The following is a 19519-nucleotide window of genomic DNA, read 5'->3' on the forward strand; positions in this document are numbered from 1 at the left end:
TCCGTTAATATTTGATTGAATGAAATACTTGGGCTTTCTAATTTATATAAATTTATGTTTTATGAAGTTATCCCGATCTTATGATTTAAGTTGCGGGTTGGTTCAGATCGATCTACTATATTATCATCTTAATTTTCTTTTAATGTCATCCTGTATGTCATAATCTTAGTATTTGAAAAGCGTATCATCTAGCATGCATCGTATTTTAAGCTTCTTAGCATCTTTATATTTATTACACTTAAAAAACAAAGATTTGATCTAGAACGAGAACATAGCATGAGTCAAAGAGCTAGTAATTAATGAATGTGAACAAAAAAACATATTAATTTATAGTTATCTCAAACCGCTCATTAAAACGTTCGTCTCCCGATATATTAAAGTTACTAAAACTTAAATAAGATCCATAAATAATGAGATTTAAACAAAAGATAATTTCATTATATCGGATTTATAAACACTTATATAGAGTTCATATATAGGAAATCTAAACAAAACATGTAAATTGTACAACGGATATATTAAATTAAAATTATCTCATAAAATTATTTAAAATTTTATTCTTTTTATGATAAAGGTTACAAACACTTATATGATATCCATAAATAATGATATTTGAACAAAAAAAAAAGAAGATTCCACTACATCATACTTACAAATATTTATATGGAATCATAATAATGAAATCTTGAAAAAACAAACATAGCAAAAATATTATTATTTTTTAAAAAAATTATATCACACTAGAGTCTAGATTTTTCTTTTCCAGGAACACTTTTTAATTAGGCTTGGTTAAGAATTTCTTTAATATTGTCATCTATTTTATTATAATATATTTAAAACAATTACTATAATCAAATTTGATGATTGTGTAATAGAATTTAGAGTGAGTTTATATTTTAAAAAATAATGAATAAATAAACAACTTTTCATAAAGTTTAAATATATATTCAAGGTGCTTTCGTGTATATTAGCTTGAATTTAAATGCCAAACGAGAACCTAACGACTATATATTAATATACGTTGGAATAATTAATTTATATATAATCTTGTCAATATATCTATAAATTGCTTATGCAAGGATAAGGGAACAATATTCGGATAATAGAGAAGGATAAACTTTGTGCTTATCTGTGGTATAGTACTGAATTATACCGTTTTTTTTGTCATATACATCATCACCATGCAAAACAATATCTAGAATTTACTTGATTTCCTTTTATTGGTATAGAGTAAATCTTATCTTTTCAAGGGATTTATTGGCATATTAAATGATGGCTGTGTGTGCCAATTTTTCAATTGATGGGTTAATAAATTAATTTAAATACCCAATATATTTATAGTATATTATGAAAAAAAATACTACATACATCAAATAATTAATCACTTGTAAGATTATATATGGTTAATTACCCACAAATAAATAAATATTAATTATAATTGTAAGATGATGAACCTTGGATATACATTAGGACTTATCACCGGGGCTACAGTACAAGAATATGCAACCATAATTAGCAAAAATAGCACACAGCTTTTACAACACTTAAATGTCTGAATAAGGGAACAGATAAGCAAATCTAAAAAAAACAGCATAATTCATGTATTTGACCTATTAATCAAAGATAAGGCATTGCCCATGATATACACTCCTACCAACTCTCCACACCATTCCACAGATTTTTTAAATTATTTGTGTATCTAAATATATATTCTTAATGCCAATATAGGTATGCAACCTTGATAGTACTTGCCAAATAAATCAAAATGTCCAGCGAAGGAATTTGACAAAATGCACCGTAATCTTGCTGTGGGGTTACGCATGAGCATCTCTCCAACCTATATATAGAGGGTAGAGTGTTTGAGGAAAGATATACCCAAACCAAGAATCTTGCCCCCCAACCTAGCCATGACTAGAAAGAAGGTGAAGCTTGCATATATCTGTAATGATTCTGCAAGGAAAGCCACCTTCAAGAAAAGGAAGAAGGGCCTAATGAAGAAGGTGAGCGAGTTAAGCACCCTTTGTGGTGTTGATGCTTGTGCTATCGTTTATAGCCCTTATGACTCTCAACCTGAGGTTTGGCCCTCTCCTCTAGGGGTCCAAAGAGTGGTTACTAAGTTCAAAACCATGCCAGAAATCGAGCAAGGTAAGAAAATGGTGAATCAAGAGAGTTTCTTGAGACAAAGGATCACCAAATCCTGTGATCACATCAAGAAACAGCGGAAGGACAACCGTGAGAAGGAGGTCACCCATGCTATGTTCCACTGCCTGGGTGGAAATGTTAGCTTGGGTAACCTGCATATGATGGACTTGAATGACCTTGGATGGATGATTGACCATAGCTTGAGGGACATCGACATGACCCTAAACAATGGGAGTGGCAGTGGCACTGGCCATACCTCTCAATTGGAAGCAGCTGCAACCACTGGGGCTGGACCTAGCAGTGCTACAGAGCAAGCGCCGGAGTCATCTCAGATGGTTACTAATGATTTTGAGGTTAATGTGGGTGCCATGCAGAGGCAGGAATGGTTCATGGACTTGATGACCCCTCAAGAGCATATGGGGTTTGGCGGGGAAGACATGGTGCTGCCTTCTGGGGATAACAGCCAGAATGGACTTTGGACCAATTCATTTTTCCCTTGAAATGGTTAATTAATTTGCTTGCTTAATTATGAATTGTCTTTAATTTCCTGAGCTTTTTTAGCTATTGTTTGGACACAGTTTCATTACAGTATTTTACTTATGAATAAATTTCTTGTCTACCAAATCTACATGAATTATAATATGTTCATGGTATTTCGATTGCTTTGTTTCTATCTGCTCGATCTGATTTAATTTCAAATATTATTTATCGTGTCATCCATTATCAATTCTTGAATCAAATGTTATGATTGGTTGACATGATGGAATATATAATCAAATCAAAACATTTTCTTACAACAATATTATCACTCTACATATTCTAATTAAAGCAGGGAGTATGAACATATATGACAGAAAGATCAGACAATTTTCTTCTTCTTCTTTTTTATTTATGAAAATGCAGTAATTAAGGAGAGAAAAAAATCCAATAAGTGGCCACCAAGATCAGACAAATTTAATAAGATTTAACACTGCATTTTCCCATTTGAAACAAATGATTTCTCACCAGATATAATATAAACTAAGGATTTTTAAGGCCTAATTATTTTATTTTTAGCCAAACTGGTTATGCAGATTTATAGGATCTAATTATATAATTAATGTGAAAACACAAAAAAATAATTGATCAAAGGCAATAGACAAACAGCGCTGTTATACAACTCAGTAACTAGAAAAACATTGAGAGAAGGAATTTGGAAGAAAAATATTTATGTATATGTCCAAATTAATGAACCTCTTGTACTGATCTGGAAATTGTCCTGCCTGTTATCTCTGTTACATCATGATAAAAAAAAAAAAAACAGAGAGAGAGGGGGGGGGGGAGGAAGAAGAAGGATCAATGAGTAGGCAACTTAATTAATTAATAGTCATATATGGTCTAAATATAATGCAATGAACACAAATACAATGCAAAAGTCATGAAAACTAGAAGGTATTAATTTATTTGATTTATATACATTAAAAAAAAAAAGCATTTATAAGGGATCAATACAAAATCTTAAGGTCTAACAATGAAGATATTAATTTTGGAAAATCTTCTCATACCGCCATATATATATATATATATATATATCTAAAACTACACCTTTCTTCGAGGGGCATAATTTTAAGGATTAATTAATTTAAAAATCTCTTATAAGATTTTGAAAATTGATAATAATAGGAACCAAATTAATTAGTTTTACAACAGAGAAAATTCTGGTGTTGTCCGAACATATATCTTTAATTAAGATCTTCATATATATTCATGATCTTTTTAATTACATTAAACTCATAAACATAAATGAGATACATGAATAATAAAATTTGAACAAAATACGATTTCATTATATGAGACTTATAGTAACTTAATTATATAGAATTCATAAATAAAGAAACATAACCAATATATATATATATATATATATATATATATAGACACACACAACTAATACATTAATTTGAATTAGTTATCTCACATCAATATTGTAACAACTCTTACATCAAACTTACAAAAACTTTTAAGATATCTCTTGTCATTGTCTACAATTTTTATCTTCCTTCACATCGAGCTTGCAAAAGCTTGCATAGTAATCCATAAATAATAAAATCTGAATAAATTAATAACGAACTCATTACATTGCGCTTACAAGAATGTTACGGGGTCAATTTTTCATTCTAAAAATAGATCTTGCGGAATAGTCTAATCTCACTAGATTCAATCTTTTCCTCACCCATTTACTTGTGTTTTGCTTACAACTAATTTGTCCCACAAACTCAAGAGATTACCCACACTTCTGCAATATTACAAGCACACAAAATAACACAAATGAATAGAAGCAGAATACACAACCCAAACAACCAAAAATGTCATGCACCTATGTAAGATTTTCATATCATTTTACATCAAACTAGAGATTCTAAAATAATAAAATTTGAATAATTTAAAGATATCTCATACTGCCCTCTAATTTTTCTTATCTATCTTTATATCAAACTTTTTTTAAAAAATCTTGCATGGAATCTATAAATTATAAATTTGAACAAAAGACAATTCCGTTACATAAGATCTATATAAAATCTAAATAAAAGACTATCCATTAATATCATACCTACAGACATTTGTATGGGGTTCATAAATAATAAGATTTAAAACAAATTTTATGTGCAACGAATATATAAATTTAAAGTTATCATATACCATTGTCTTAAATTCTTTCATCTCCCTTTACATCAAATTTACAAACACTTGCATGGAATCATAAATAATAAAATCCGAAGACAAGTTGATATTGTGACCTTGGAATTACAAATTTATATACATGCAAAATTTATAAATAATAAATTTAGACAAGAAAATATATGTATAACAAATATATCAATTCATTTTATCTCAAACTACTCTTTAAAACCGTTTATCTCCCTTGCATTAGACTTCCTCAAACTTAAATGAGATCCATGAATAATAAAATATGAACAAAAATTTATCCCATTATATTATATTTATAAACACTTATATAAAAATCTCATTTAGGGTTATCTCATTACGTTGGACTTACAAACATAGATATGCAGAATTTATAAATAATGAATCTGAACAAAAAAAGGCATGTACAACAAATATATCAATTCATTTTATCTCAAACTTAAATGAAATCCATTAATAATGAGATATGAACAAAAAAATCATCCTATTATATTGGATTTATAAACACTTATATGAGAATATCATTTAAGTTTATCTCGTTATATTGGGCTTACAAACATAGATATGCAAAATTTATAAATAATGAATCTGAACAAAAAAAAAAGGCACATACAACAAATATATCAATTCATTTTATCTCAAACCATTCTAAAAAAAAAATTAATCTCTTGTTGCTTTAAACTTACTCAAACTTAAATGAGATTCATAGATAATGAGATATGAACAAAAAAGAATTTTATTATATCAAAATTATAAACACTTATGTGGGAATATCATTTAAGTTTATCTCGTTATGTTAGATTTACAAACATAGATATGCAGAATTTATAAATAATGAATCTGAATAAGAAAAGACATGTACAAAAAATATATCAATTCATTTTTATCTCAAACACTCTCTAAAAATGTTAAGCTCCCGTTACTTTAAATTTACCCAAACTTAAATGAGATCCATTAATAATGAGATATGAACAAAAAATGATCCTATTATATCGAATTTATAAACACTTATATGAAAATATCATTTAAATTTATCTAGTTTTGTTGGACTTACAAATATAGATATATGGAATTTATAAATAATAAATCTGAACAAGAAAAAGCATATACAACAAATATATCAATTCATTTTTATCTTAAACACTCTCTAAAAAAGTTCATCTCCCGTTGCTTTAAACTTACTCAAACTTAAATAAAATATGAACAAAAAATAATCCTATTATATCGGATTTATAAACACTTATGTGAAAATATCATTTAAGTTTATCACGTTACGTGGACTTACAAATATAGATATGTGAAATTTATAAATAATGAATCTGAACAAGAAAAGGTATGTGCAACAAATATAACAATTCATTTTTATCCCAAACCACTCTCTAAAAAAATTCATCTCCCGTCACTTTAAACTTACTTGAACTTAAATGAGATATGAATAAAAATCCTATTATATCAGATTTATAAACACTCATGTGAGAATATCATTTACGTTTACCTTATTATGCTGGACTTACAGATATAGATATATGGAATTTATAAATAATAAATATGAACAAAAAAAGTTATGTACAACAAATATATCAATTCATTTTTTATCTCAAACACTTTCTAAAAAAGTTCATCTCTCGTTGCTTTAAACTTACTCAAAATTAAATGAGATACGAACAAAAAATGATCCTATTTTATTGGATTTATAAATATTTATGTGAGAATATCATTTAAGTTTATCTCGTTATTTTGGACTTACAAACATAGATATGTTGAATTTATAAATAATAAATCTAAACAAGAAAAGGTATATACAACAAATATATTAATTCATGTTTATCTCAAACCACTCTCTAAAAACATTTAGCTCCCGTTGCTTTAAACTTACTCAAACTTAAATGATATCCATAAATAATGAGATATGAAAAAAAATCTTATTATATCAGATTTATAAACACTTATGTGAGAATATCATTTAAGTTTATTTCATTATGTGAACTTACAAATATAGATATGTAAAATTTATAAATAATGAATCTGAACAAGAAAAGGTATGTACAACAAATATAACAATTCATTTTTATCCCAAACCACTCTCTAAAAAAAGTTCATCTCCCATCACTTTAAACTTAAACTTAAATAAGATATGAATAAAAAATGATCCCATTATATCGGATTTATAAAAACTTATGTGAGAATCTCATTTAAGTATATCTTATTAAGTTGAACTTACAAACATAGATATGTGGAATTTATAAATAATGAATTTGAATAAGAAAAGGTATGCACAACAAATATATCAATTCATTTTTAAACTCAAATCACTCTTTAAAAACTTTCATCTCCCGTTGCTTTAAACTTATTCAAACTTAAAAGAGATATGAACAAAAAATGACCCTATTATATCGGATTTATAAACACTTATGTGAGAATCTCATTTAAGTTTATCTTGTTTTGTTAGACTTACTCATCTCCTGTTGTTTTAAACTTACTCAAACTGAAATGAGATATGAACAAAAAATGATCTCATTATATGAGATTTATAAACACTTATGTGAGAATCTCATTTAAGTTTATCTCGTTAAGTTGGATTTACAAACTTAGATATGCAAAATTTATAAATGATGAATCTGAACAAGAAAAGGTATGTACAACAAATATATCTACTTATTATTTTATTTATTTTTATTTCAAACCACTCTTTAAAAAGCTCATCTCCCGTGATACTAAATTTACTGAAACTTAAATGAGAATCATAAATAATTAAATATGAACAAAAAAAAAATCCTATTATATCAAATTTATAAACATTTTTATTGGATTCATTTTTATGGGATTCATATATAGGAAACTTGAACAAAATACTTATGTACAAGAGATAAATTAAATTAAAGTTATCTAATATAAGTGTTTAAAACTTTCTTCTTTTAATCCAATAGTTAATCTTGCAAACACTTACATGGGATCTATAAATAATCTAAACAAAATAAAATTCTATTATATCGGATTTATAAACACTATTATGAGATTTCTATATAGGAAATCTGAACATAATATATTTATACAACATATATATTAAATTAAAGTTTTCTCGTACAACCATCTAAGATTTTCTTCTTATGATTGATCATTCAATCTTATAAACATTTATATGGGATCCATAAATAATCTTAACAAAAGACGATCTCATTATATCGGATTTATAAACATTTTTATGAGATTCATATATAAAAAATTTGAACGGGATACATATGTACAATGAATATATTAAATCAAAGTTATTTGAAACAACTTTATAATTTTCTCTCATGATCAATTAATTCATCTTTCAAACACTTATATGAGATCCATAAATAATTTGAATAAAAGACAAACCCATTATATTATATTTATATAAACTTTTATGAGGTTTATATTTAAGAAATCTAAACATAATGCGTATTTATGTACAACACATATATTAAATTAAAATTCTCTCATGCAACTATCTATAATTTTCTTTTTATCATCAATTGATCAATCTTACAAATATTTATATGAGATTCATAAATAATATAAACAAAAAATAAACCCATTATATTGGATTTATAAACACTTTTATGAAATTCATGTATAGAAAATCTAAACAATTACATGCGTACAACAAATATAGTAAAATAAAGTTATCTCATACAATTATCTAAAATTTTATTCTCATGATCATCGATCAATCTTACAAATACTTATATTGAATTCCTAAATAATCTAAGAAAAAAATAATCCCATCATATTGGATTTATTAACACTTTTATGGGATTCATATATAGGAAAACTAAATAAAATATGTATTTAAAACATATATTAAATTAAAGTTATTTCATGCGCTGGTTAAAAGTTTATTCTCATAATCAATTCATTAATCTCAACAACACTTACTTATATGTATATGTCCAAACTAATGAACCTCTTGCACTTATCTTAATGATCAAGATTAGAATTGCACCAAACTAAAAATTAATTCAAATCAACTGATTTTGATTTAGTTTGGGTTTTTAAAACAAAAATTGGCAAAATCTAATTTTCTTTTCTTAGATAAATTAACCACGAAAGCCACCTTAGGAATTCATCAAATCCATCCATAACAAATTCACAATCACCATAGAAAGCAGTTTTCAATTAACTCACAGAGAGTTTAACCTTACAATATGATATCAACAAAGCAAGCATTCACAAAAACCAAAAAAGAAATACTATTTTCCTCATCAGCTCTAGAACTTTAGCCCTCACACCTCAAAGCATTCCCCCACTGTATTTGATAACAAGTATTATGTTCTATATATCACTGGTTTCCCACTCCAATCAACAAAATATACGTAAGATCATAGATTAGTAATTTTCTTTTGTCAAGCTAAGTTTTTGATGACTAATATGAGCAGGGTTACGGGAGAGGAGAGGAATCAAAGACAGAAATAAAGACTTGCCTAGCTAGGAGAGGAAAAAAAAATCAGTAGCAGGTGGAAGAGATCGACTATCGAGGAGAAGGGGTCAGGGGGAGAGAGGGAATGAGTAGTCTAGCTATCTATGGTAATTATAGTCGAGATTTAGAAGATGTTGACAGTGAGGTAACCCCAAACAGTTTATATATGTCCAGGTGTTACTGATCATATTAGAGTATCAAATTAATTATATATTTCAAGGATTATATATGATGTTAGCTAGACTATATAGTATCCTTATAATCAATCTAGATTAATTTTCTGAGTTATTGATACTTATGTTAAAACAATTCAATTCACACAAAAATAAATACGAATATGAAAGGGAAGGAAGCTAGAATTCTCCTCAATTGATTTGCATTATTGTTCTTCCTTTAACCTAAATATAAAGAGCTTATATATAGATTAAGCTAAAAATACTATTCTACCCTTAATAAATAAAACAAGATAAATATATTATTTAACATCTCCCCTCAAACTCACGATGCGGCAGCTACAAGCATCGAGAGTTTGCCAACTAGAAAATGAAAACGAGAAATGGAATGCGACTTGGTAAAGAAATTTGCAATCTGCAAGGAAGAGAAATAAAAGGCAAAGTAATGGTGTCATGCTTGAGATGATGACAAGTAAGATGACAATCAATCTCAATGTGCTTAGTTCGTTCATGAAAAACTAAGTTGTGAGCAATCTGAATAGAACTCTGATTGTCACAATACATAGGAGTTGAATGAGAAAGTGAAACTCCTATATCCGCAAGTAACCAACGTAACCCAATAATCTCTTTGGTAGTAGATGCCATAGCACAGTATTATGTTTCGGTTGAGGATTGAGAAATAATAGATTGTTTCTTACTCTTCCAAGAGATGAGAGAATCACCTAAAAAGATACAGAAACCAGTAACCGATTTACGATATGTGGATCACTGCTATGATCAACATTAGAGTATGCATGCAGCTCCAAGGAAGAGATGGATGAAAGTAAGAGGCTCTGAAAGACTATACCTCGAAGATATCATAAAATATGAAGAACAACTGCCCAGTAAACAGTAGTAGGAGAAGCAACAAACTGATTAACAATATAAACAACATATGCAATATTTGAATGAGTAATGGTGAGATATACCAAGCTCCCAATAATAGTACAATATAAAGTAGGATTTGTCAAAGGCAAACCATCATAAGAAGAATACATTGTGTTAACTTTAATGAGAGTGTCTACAGTCTTGTTATCAGTAAGTTTAGCCCGCTCAAGAATATCTGCAACATATTTTGATTGAGAAAGAAGGTAACCTCTAGATGAGTAAGCTACCTCAATACCCAGGAAATATCGAAGAGAACCCAAATCTTTCATTTCAAATTGTCTAGCCAGCTCTGTCTTCAAAACTGAGATACCATCAATATCATCACCAGTAATAATTATGTCATCAACATATAAGGACAAAATGATACGACCTGTATCAGTGCTTTTAATAAAAAGAGCAGAATCATGACTACTAGAAACAAATCCAAGAGATGAGATCACAACAAAAAATTTCTCAAACCAAGCACGAGGTGCTTGTTTGAGACCATATAATGCTTTCTTGAGCTTACAAACATACCTAGAGTTATGTGAAACACTAGGAGGAGGTGCCATATAAACTTCTTCTTGAAGATCTCCATTCAAGAAGGTATTTTTGACATCAAGTTGTGAGATATGTCATTGACGAACTGAAACTACAGCAATAAGAGTACGAATAGTAGTCATTTTTGCAACAGGGGTGTCGCACGTCAAAAAAAATCCGCGCGCGCGGCGTCGGCTAGTGATTTTTCGTTTGTCATTTTGCTTTGATTGGTTCGTTGGAGTTGCCACCTAGTAATTTATTGAAGGCTACTAGGAAACCCGGGTACTGGTCTTATCAGAGATTCGCGGGTAAGGGACTGGTTGTGGTTAAGGAAGGTATTAGCACCCCTAACGCACCCTACTTGAGGTAAGCTGCTTCGTGGACTTGATGTGTTAAAGAAGTTTTAAAAATTCTGTTCTTTCATCGAATTTTAGAAATACGACTTACATGTAAGTTCATAATTCTTTATCCGTGAGCAAATCAAAATCTTAAATTCTTCTTTATTCTTGCAATTTTATCATAAAAAACATTCATAAAAAAAAAATACAAACACACATACGCCTTCACTATATTTTTTTCTTTTCTTTTCTTTTCTTTTTTTTTTGTTACATCCACATTACAAATTAAAAAAAAATTCAACACTAAACAAAAATTACATTAAATAATTTAAAAATTACAAAAATGGTCCCTAAAACTCCAGAAATTGCAGGGAAGGACTTCTACAAGCCGGAACAGTGCCGCAGGAACAGTGGCGGTGCGTGGGTTCACGCACCGCCGCTGGTGAAGACCGGCAAGCTAGGAGATCGGGATCGTCTCCTTCTTCTCTTCTCGTCCGTACCGGCGGTGCATCTCCCGGTCACCTGCAAAGTAAACCAACAACACAAACAATTCTGGCTCTCCTTTTTTCAGATCTGCCACGGCCTCTTTTGGGTCTGCTTCGTTGCAGATCAGCTTCTACTGCTCATCCTCTTCTCCCTTGTTCCATGTACTGGCAGCAAGGAGTGCTGGAGGCTGGCGACCGACGGTGAAGGAGATCGGCTGCTGCTGCTGGTGGTCGGTATGTGGGCACTGCTGAAGGTGCTTGCTGGAGGTGGGTCGGCTTCTGTTCGTCACAGTTGAGAGAAGAATCTTCTGCAGCTGAAGAGGGAAGTCGTGGGTCTGTGGGTGCCGTTGCTGGAGAAGGGCTGCTGCTGACCGGTTGAAGGAGATGACGAAAGTGTTACCCCGGCGCTGCCGTGTGTGGGTTGCTGGCTCACTGGTGAGAACGGGGCTGTCTTGGCTGATTTGTGGCCGTTGTTGTTGAGGAAACCGAAGGGGAAGCAGACGTTGCTGATGAGGAAGGAAACGCTACTGCTGGAGGAGGGCGCTGCTGGCTCCTACGGGTGAAGAAGAAAGCCAAGCTCGCTGGGAGAGAGGAGAGGAATGTCATCACCCAATTTTGGGTGATTCCCCAAAATTCGTTTTTTTTCCAAAAAATAAAAAAAAATCAAAAAAATCAAAATCAAAAAATAAAATAAAGGCTGGCAATGCGGAGAAAACCGACCAAGAAAGGCTGCAAAAATAGGCGAAAATCAGGCTGCAATTTTCGGAAGAATTTCAAGGCCCAATTGTACGCTGTTATGCCCAAAAGTAGAAAAATGCAAATTCAAGGTCAAATTAAATGAGTATTGGACGAATTTGCATAAAAATTAAGTCTAATGACATAATTAAATTTTTAATGGGTCAATTTGATTTAATCATGGGCCAAATTGAATTTTAATTATGTTTGAGAATTAATTTGGGTCCAATTGAAGGAGTTAATTAAGTGCAAGGACTTAATTATACTTTAAGAGGGTCAAATTAATTGGAGGACTTAATTGGTGAAAAATTAAGTTTGGGAGCTTAATTTGGACTTAATTAAAAAATCAGAAATTTTAAGAGACCCAATTTAATTTTTACCAAGTGAATCAATTGAAATCAGGGGCCAAACACAAAACTTGAGGGACCAATTTTGAAGCCCGAAAAACTATTTTGCCTATAAATAGCCTACATTTTCAGCTAAATGGGGGGGTAATTTTGACAATATCAGAAAAAAATACAAAAAACCCTAAATCAAAAAAAACCCTAAAACCATCACTCTCTTCTCCATTTTTGGCAGCAGCCGCCGCCCCCCACCCGGTGGTTTCCAATTTTCTTCTTCCCTCAAACCGGCACAATCTTCCCTCTCCGTCTTTTCCCTCTCCGTCTTTTCCCTCCTGCTCAGCCGTCCCAGCGTCTTCTTCTTCCCTCAAACCGGCACAATCTTCCTTTTCCCCTCTTGACAACCACACCAGCCGGTCATCTCTCCCTTTCCTTCTCATCTTCTCTCTCGGCTGCAACCCATTCCCCAAGTTTTCCCTTCGGTTTCTCCTTCTCCCATAGCACGATCTGCTCCCCTCAAGCCGGCCGCTTCCTTCTTCTTCCAGCAGCGACGGCGCCCCCCTGTGCAGCAGCGCCGTCTCCATCCCCATCTCTTCCTCCCAACGGCGGCAGCAACAGCGGCCTTGCCCACAGGCGCGGAGCAGTCCGCCTTCTCCCTACGGTGGCGCCTGCAGATCCAGCCTACAGCTTCTCCGCCAGCCGCAGCAGCGCCCACGGACGACAGCAACCGTCAGATCCGCCACCAGCAGGAAGGAGGAACATGAAGTTGAGAAGAGAAAGAAGACATGGGATTCACAGATCTAAAAAAGGGAAACAAAATTTGAAAGTGGATCTGGACTGTTTTGTTGTTGCGTTTGTTGTTTCTTGCAGGTGACCGGGGCTATCCACGCCGGTGAGGAAGGGAAAGGGAGAAGAAAATTGCAGACCCACCCATTCCTGTCATTTGCGGCGGCGCGTGGTCTCACGCGCCCCCAGTGGCGGGGCGCGTTGGAACACGCGCCGCCAGCTGTTCCTGCCTCCAATTCCTGTGCAGAAGGGTTCCTTGCAATTTTTGGAGTTTTAGGGGACCATTTTGTAAATTTGAAATTATTTTGTGTAATTTTTATTTATTTTTGAATATTGTAATTTGTATTGTGGATGTAAAAAAAAAAGAAGAAAAGCAAAAAAAAGAAGAAAAAGAAGAAAAGAAAAAAGAAAAAGAAGAAAAAATATAATATAATAAAAAAATGTGTGTTTGTGTTTGTAATTTTTTATTATGTTATTGAATTATAAAAAGAAAAAAAAATGCATGTTTGTATTTATTTCAGGGATCCTCTTATAATGAGACGGCAAAAGAATAAAGAAGGATTTAATATTTTGATTGGATCGCGGTGTAGAAGTACAAACTTGTACGGAAGTTGTATTTCTAAATTCCGATGAAAAGACAAAATTTTTAAAACTTCTTTAACACATCACATCCACGAAGCAGCTTACCTCAGGTAGGGTGCGTTAGGGGTGCTAATACCTTCCTTAACTACAATCAGTCCCTTACCCTTGAATCTTTGACAAGACCAGTCAACGTGGGTTTCCTAGTAACCCTCAATTAAATACTAGGTGGCGACTCCAAACAAAATCAATTTCAAATAACAGAGAGAAAAACCGCCATCGCCAGGACGGGCCGACGCCGCGCGCGGGGTTTTTTCCGACGTGCGACAAGGAAGATGGTGGCTGGTTTGTTATGGTCTGCTGTTGTGGGGAAGAAAAAAAATCAAAAGCTTCGGGGGGTGGGAGCTGAAGAAGATGGTGGGAAGCAACCAGAAATCAACAAAGGGGGGGGGGGGCTGTATGCAGCCTTGGTTCTGGCCAAAAAATTTAACAGGTGGGGGGGCGGCTTTAGAGAAAAAGATGGGTTTAGGTTTAGGTTTTTTTTTGTATCTTTTTTCTGATGTTGTCAAAATTGCCCCCCCCTGGAAATTCAGTGTAGCATGATATTTATAGAAAAAGTTTTGCTAGGTTTTCAAACTAGTCCCTCAACTTTTCCTTTCCTTCTCTTTTCCTCTTTTTTTGTAAATTTTGGTTTTTTTTTATTTTTGTATTTTTGAAAGCGAGCAATATCAACGTCAACTCAACAAGGAAAATCAGTGATCATAAAATTTACGCGTTAAAACTCGAACGCGTTCCAAATACCTTTGAAAATTTAAATTCTTTTGAGATGACATTGAAAATGCTAAAAACAATGCAAATATATCAAAAATGTATTTTTTTGGATTTTCAATGTTTTTTTTCGCTATTTTTGGATTTTTTTGAAAATTTACCGAAAATATGGGTCAAAAATTGGGTAGCAACAAGGGGCAAATGTCTCCTCATAATCCATACCATACTGTTGAGAGTATCCTTTTGTAACCAACTTAGCTTTGTATCGCTCATTAGACCCATCAGAGTTAGTCTTGATTTTATACACCCAACGACAACCAACAACACTCTTACTAGGAGGTAGAGAAACCAAGTCCCAAGTATCTGTCTTATACAAAGCAGAAATTTCCTCATCCATAACTTGCTGCCAAAGAGGATTAAGAATTGCTTCTTTATAGGAAGAGAGCTTAAAAAGACAATGAATAGAAGCTAAAAAAGAAGTAAATGATGAAGAATAACAAGAATAAGCAAAATCTGGTAGTTTTGTGGACTTACAAATGTATATGGATTGACGTATAGGTGGATCCACAATCTCAGAAGAAGTTTGGGGGGCTGTAGATGAGAATTGAGCTTCAGGTGTGCTAGAGAGTAAAGTGTTAGTACTTGTAGGATGATGAGTACAAATTGGTTGAACATGGGAAAGGTTATCTGAGGTACTAGGAACCTGTGATGATATATTATCAGAATCCTCTAAAAAAGGATATATACGAATAATATCAGGTCTAGTCAAGTTATGAGTAGTGGATGGAATATAAAAAAAGGTATATGCTTAAGAAAGACAACATGACGAGACACGTAAAGTTTATGAGTTATTGGATCAAAACAACGATACCCCTTTTTACCTTCATCATAACCAAGAAAGACACAAATAACATAACGAGATGATAACTTATTGTGTTCTGTATGAGGACAAAGAACGAAACAAGTACAACTAAAAACTCTAAAGGAGGAATAATCAGAGACATGCCCATACAACTTTTCAAAAGGAGACAAACTGAACTATGAGAAGATGAGATTGTATTAATCAAACTTACAGTATTAAGGACAACTTCTCCCCACAACTCACTAGGAACAGAAGTAGACAACAAGAGAGAACGAGCAGTTTCAACAATATGCCTATGTTTTCTTTCAGCAACACCATTTTGCTCAGGAGTATCTATATATGAAGTTTGGTGAATGGTTCCATCTAAGGCAAGCAACTGAAATTTTTTATTAAAAGTGTATTCCCCACCCAAATCACACCTAAAACATTTGTTTACAGCAGAATGTTGAGTTTTCACAAGGGCTCGAAAGGTTGTGTATATCTTATTTAATTCAGAATGTTGTTTCATTAAATAAACCTAACAATAACGAGTATGATCATTAATAAATAAAACATGATATCGAGACCCTCCTTTAATGGTAATAGGAGAAGGTCTCCACACATCAGAATGAATCAAATCAAAAGGTGAAGAAGAAACAAATATACTTTGATTAAAAGGTAAAGCGAAAAATTTTGTCAGTTTACATCCACTACAATCAGAAATATCACAAGTTTTCAAATTTCCTAAAGCTCATGTGGATGCCAAAAATCTTAAACGAGAAGACAAAACATGACCTAGACGAGAATGCTATAAATAAAAACAAGAAGATGAAGGACTCAAATGAAAGGAAGACAAATTAACAATAGTAGTAGCGGCGGCGGCCGCAACTGACACTTTTAACTCATCCAAAATATATAGTCCATTCTCCCTACAACATGTCCCAATCAGCTTCTGAGACTGCAGATCCTTCACACAACAAAAAGAACCAGAAAACATGATTAAATAATCACCAGAATCACATATTTGACCAATAGAAGCAGGATTCAATTTGAGGTTCAGAATAAGATAAACATTAGGGAGAGACAAGTGAGGTGTGACAACAGAACCAACACCTGCTAAAGGCATGGGATTGCCATTAGTAATCATAACAGGAATGGAGGACGAAGGGGACATAAGGGTAAAAGATGAAGAATCTAGAGACATATGATGGGAAGCACTAGAAATTAAGACCTAATCAGAATGTGACATACTAGGGGAGCTATTAGGTAACTGACCTATAGAAGAAGAAGCAGACAATGCTTGTGGCTGTAAGGAGAGAAACTTCTTCAATTGCTCAGCAAGAGTACTAAGATTAGTGATAAAGCTTGATGAAGCTACTGCTGCAGTACTGTGGTTTAGTGGTTTATAACCCTGAGGTGGTCTATGAGCATTAGATTATGACTGGCTGCCATGCTTCCAAGCTTGATTTTGTTATCTCAACTTTGGACACTGGGCCTTCCAATGACCTTTTTGCTTACAAAAACTGCACTCATCAAAGCCAACTCTTGTGCAAGGCTTATTCTGATGATTAAAGGATGGCTCAGAGGGTATTGCTACTACAAAAGAATTTGAAGCAGAAAGAATTTCTTTTTCCAGAATAAGACTGAAGATGTATTTTTTCAGCCAATAACTCACTGACAACAGAGTCAACAAAAGGCAGTAGAGAACGATGCATAATTAAACCTCTAAGTCCTTCAAAATCACTACGAAGTGCTATTAAAAACAGTACCAAACATTGCTATTCTCTACGCTCAATATAGGCACCACATGCTTTTAATTCTGCCGATTCTGTAAGAACCAATTGATCTCAAAGATCTGCCATAGTAGAATAAAACTCCTGAATACTCATATTCTTCTTCTTGTTACTTATTTTTAGACCCCACGTTGGAGACGATGTATACCTCTTTTGAACTGAGTTTAGGAGTTTAACTCATGTTTGCTGGAAGATTGATAAAAGCAGAGAGAAATATTTTTTTGAAACCATTTCTGAGCTTTTTTCTACTCTCTTTATTCTTCACCTTTGCTGCCAAATTTGTCAGGTTTTCTTAGATTGATCAGGAGTCTTCATAATGTTAAATTCGTTCCTTCTTTATTTGGTCTTTAAGGTTGGATAAATCCCTCAGAATTTGCACTAAAAAAACTGGTTCTGCTGCTGTTGCAATTTTTTTTCCAACTTAGGCTCTGATTCTGACTAGGTTTCGTATGATATCTGACCATCCTAACTATATTCTGTCACTCATGACATGTTGAAAAATTGACCTACACCTTTATTGGGTCCTAGGGATCACTGTTCTTAGGGCAGACTCTCAGTCAGATTTGGATGCTCGACATTGTCAGATCAAGAAAACCTTTTTGACCAACCAGATTCCTGCCAGATTTTGTTATCTAAAATGATTTTATCTCACTTCAAATCCCTCATCAAAGTTGTATTCCGGGACATGTAGATAAATTTGAGCTTTTGAATTGCTTGATTTCGATATCAGAAGCTCAAGATATTTCTATTTGAAATTTAGCGTGAAAACATACAATCCTGTCGCGAGAAGGTTTCTAGTTGAGTTTGGTTGCAATTCTGTTATTCAAAACAAATTTATCTCATTTTTTATCCTTTATGAAAGTTATAGCTCTACAAGTATAGATGAATTTGGGATTTTGAATTGCTTGATTTCGATATCAAAAGCTCATAATATTCCTATTTGAATATCTAACGTGAAAGTAGAGAATTCTGTCGCGAGAAGGATCCTGACCCGAGTTTTGCACTAAAAACTCTGCTTCCATCACAATTTTGGTGATTATTGTTCTTAAGTCATACTCCCAGTCATATTGAGATGCTTGACATTGTCAGTTTCTGAATTAGATCAGGAGACCCTTTTTGACCAACCAGATTACTACCAAATTCTGCTCTGTAAAACAATTTTTTCTCACTTTGAATTCCTCATGAAAGTTGTAGTCCTAGGTGTGTAGATGAATTTAGGATTTTGAATCATGTGATTTCAATATCAGAAGCCTAAGCTATTCCTATTTGAATAAGAAAGCAGAGAATCCTACCGCAAGAAAGGTTTAACCCAAGTTCGCGGGCTTTGTTCAAAGGATTTTTTTTTGGACCAAGGTCTGAATTGAAAAGTGCTAAAATAGGGATTTAATTAAAGAAGGATATTGAAAGCTGGAGAGGGGGGCTGGATCATCATCAATGACGAGATTTCTACCACATCGAATAAGGAAAATAAGACTTTACAACATGCACCCTTACCCATCTGATTTCTTTCTTTTTTTTCTTTGCAAATTTCCTGCTGGTTTCCATGTTTGTCTTGCTGATTGGAGAGCTGCAGACCACGTTTTTATTTCCTCATTTCAAAGGAAACAGTCGGTGCCTCATGGTCCCAGCTATGGAAGGAAAGAAATGAGATGTACCACCCTTTGATCAATGAAAACTAATTGCGGAAATCAGAATAGGAAGCATGATATTTTAGTTTCCTTTTTTGCGTTTTGTTACTGCAGATCAGTAGGGATTTGCATCCTAGAATTAATGCATTGAATCTTTCCTAAATAGACATATAGTTAGACTATATATAAGCCCTTCTAATGACCTAGCGGGGGAGAGGAAAAAGAACATAAAAAAAAGAAAACCAAGGTGAAAAAAGAAAAGAGAAACAAGAAAAGAAGCAGTGACTGCTTTCCGGGTTGCTCCCTTTTTTGCAAAATAAAATCTGCAGAACAGG

The 19519-nt window shown here is 32.9% G+C and overlaps 1 protein-coding gene across 1 annotated transcript; it reads left to right on the forward strand.

The window, feature by feature from the left end:
* The first annotated feature begins 1890 nt into the window (after positions 1–1890).
* Positions 1891–2710, forward strand: LOC133669198 (agamous-like MADS-box protein AGL80). The gene has a single exon (XM_062089249.1). It carries the CDS (start codon positions 1908–1910, stop codon positions 2640–2642), a length of 735 nt encoding a protein of 244 aa, XP_061945233.1. The 5' UTR covers positions 1891–1907; the 3' UTR covers positions 2643–2710.
* The last annotated feature ends 16809 nt before the right edge of the window (positions 2711–19519 follow it).

The sequence above is a fragment of the Populus nigra genome, chromosome 12 (assembly GCF_951802175.1).
Source record: "Populus nigra chromosome 12, ddPopNigr1.1, whole genome shotgun sequence".
In the NCBI taxonomy this organism is placed as follows: Eukaryota; Viridiplantae; Streptophyta; class Magnoliopsida; order Malpighiales; family Salicaceae; genus Populus; species Populus nigra.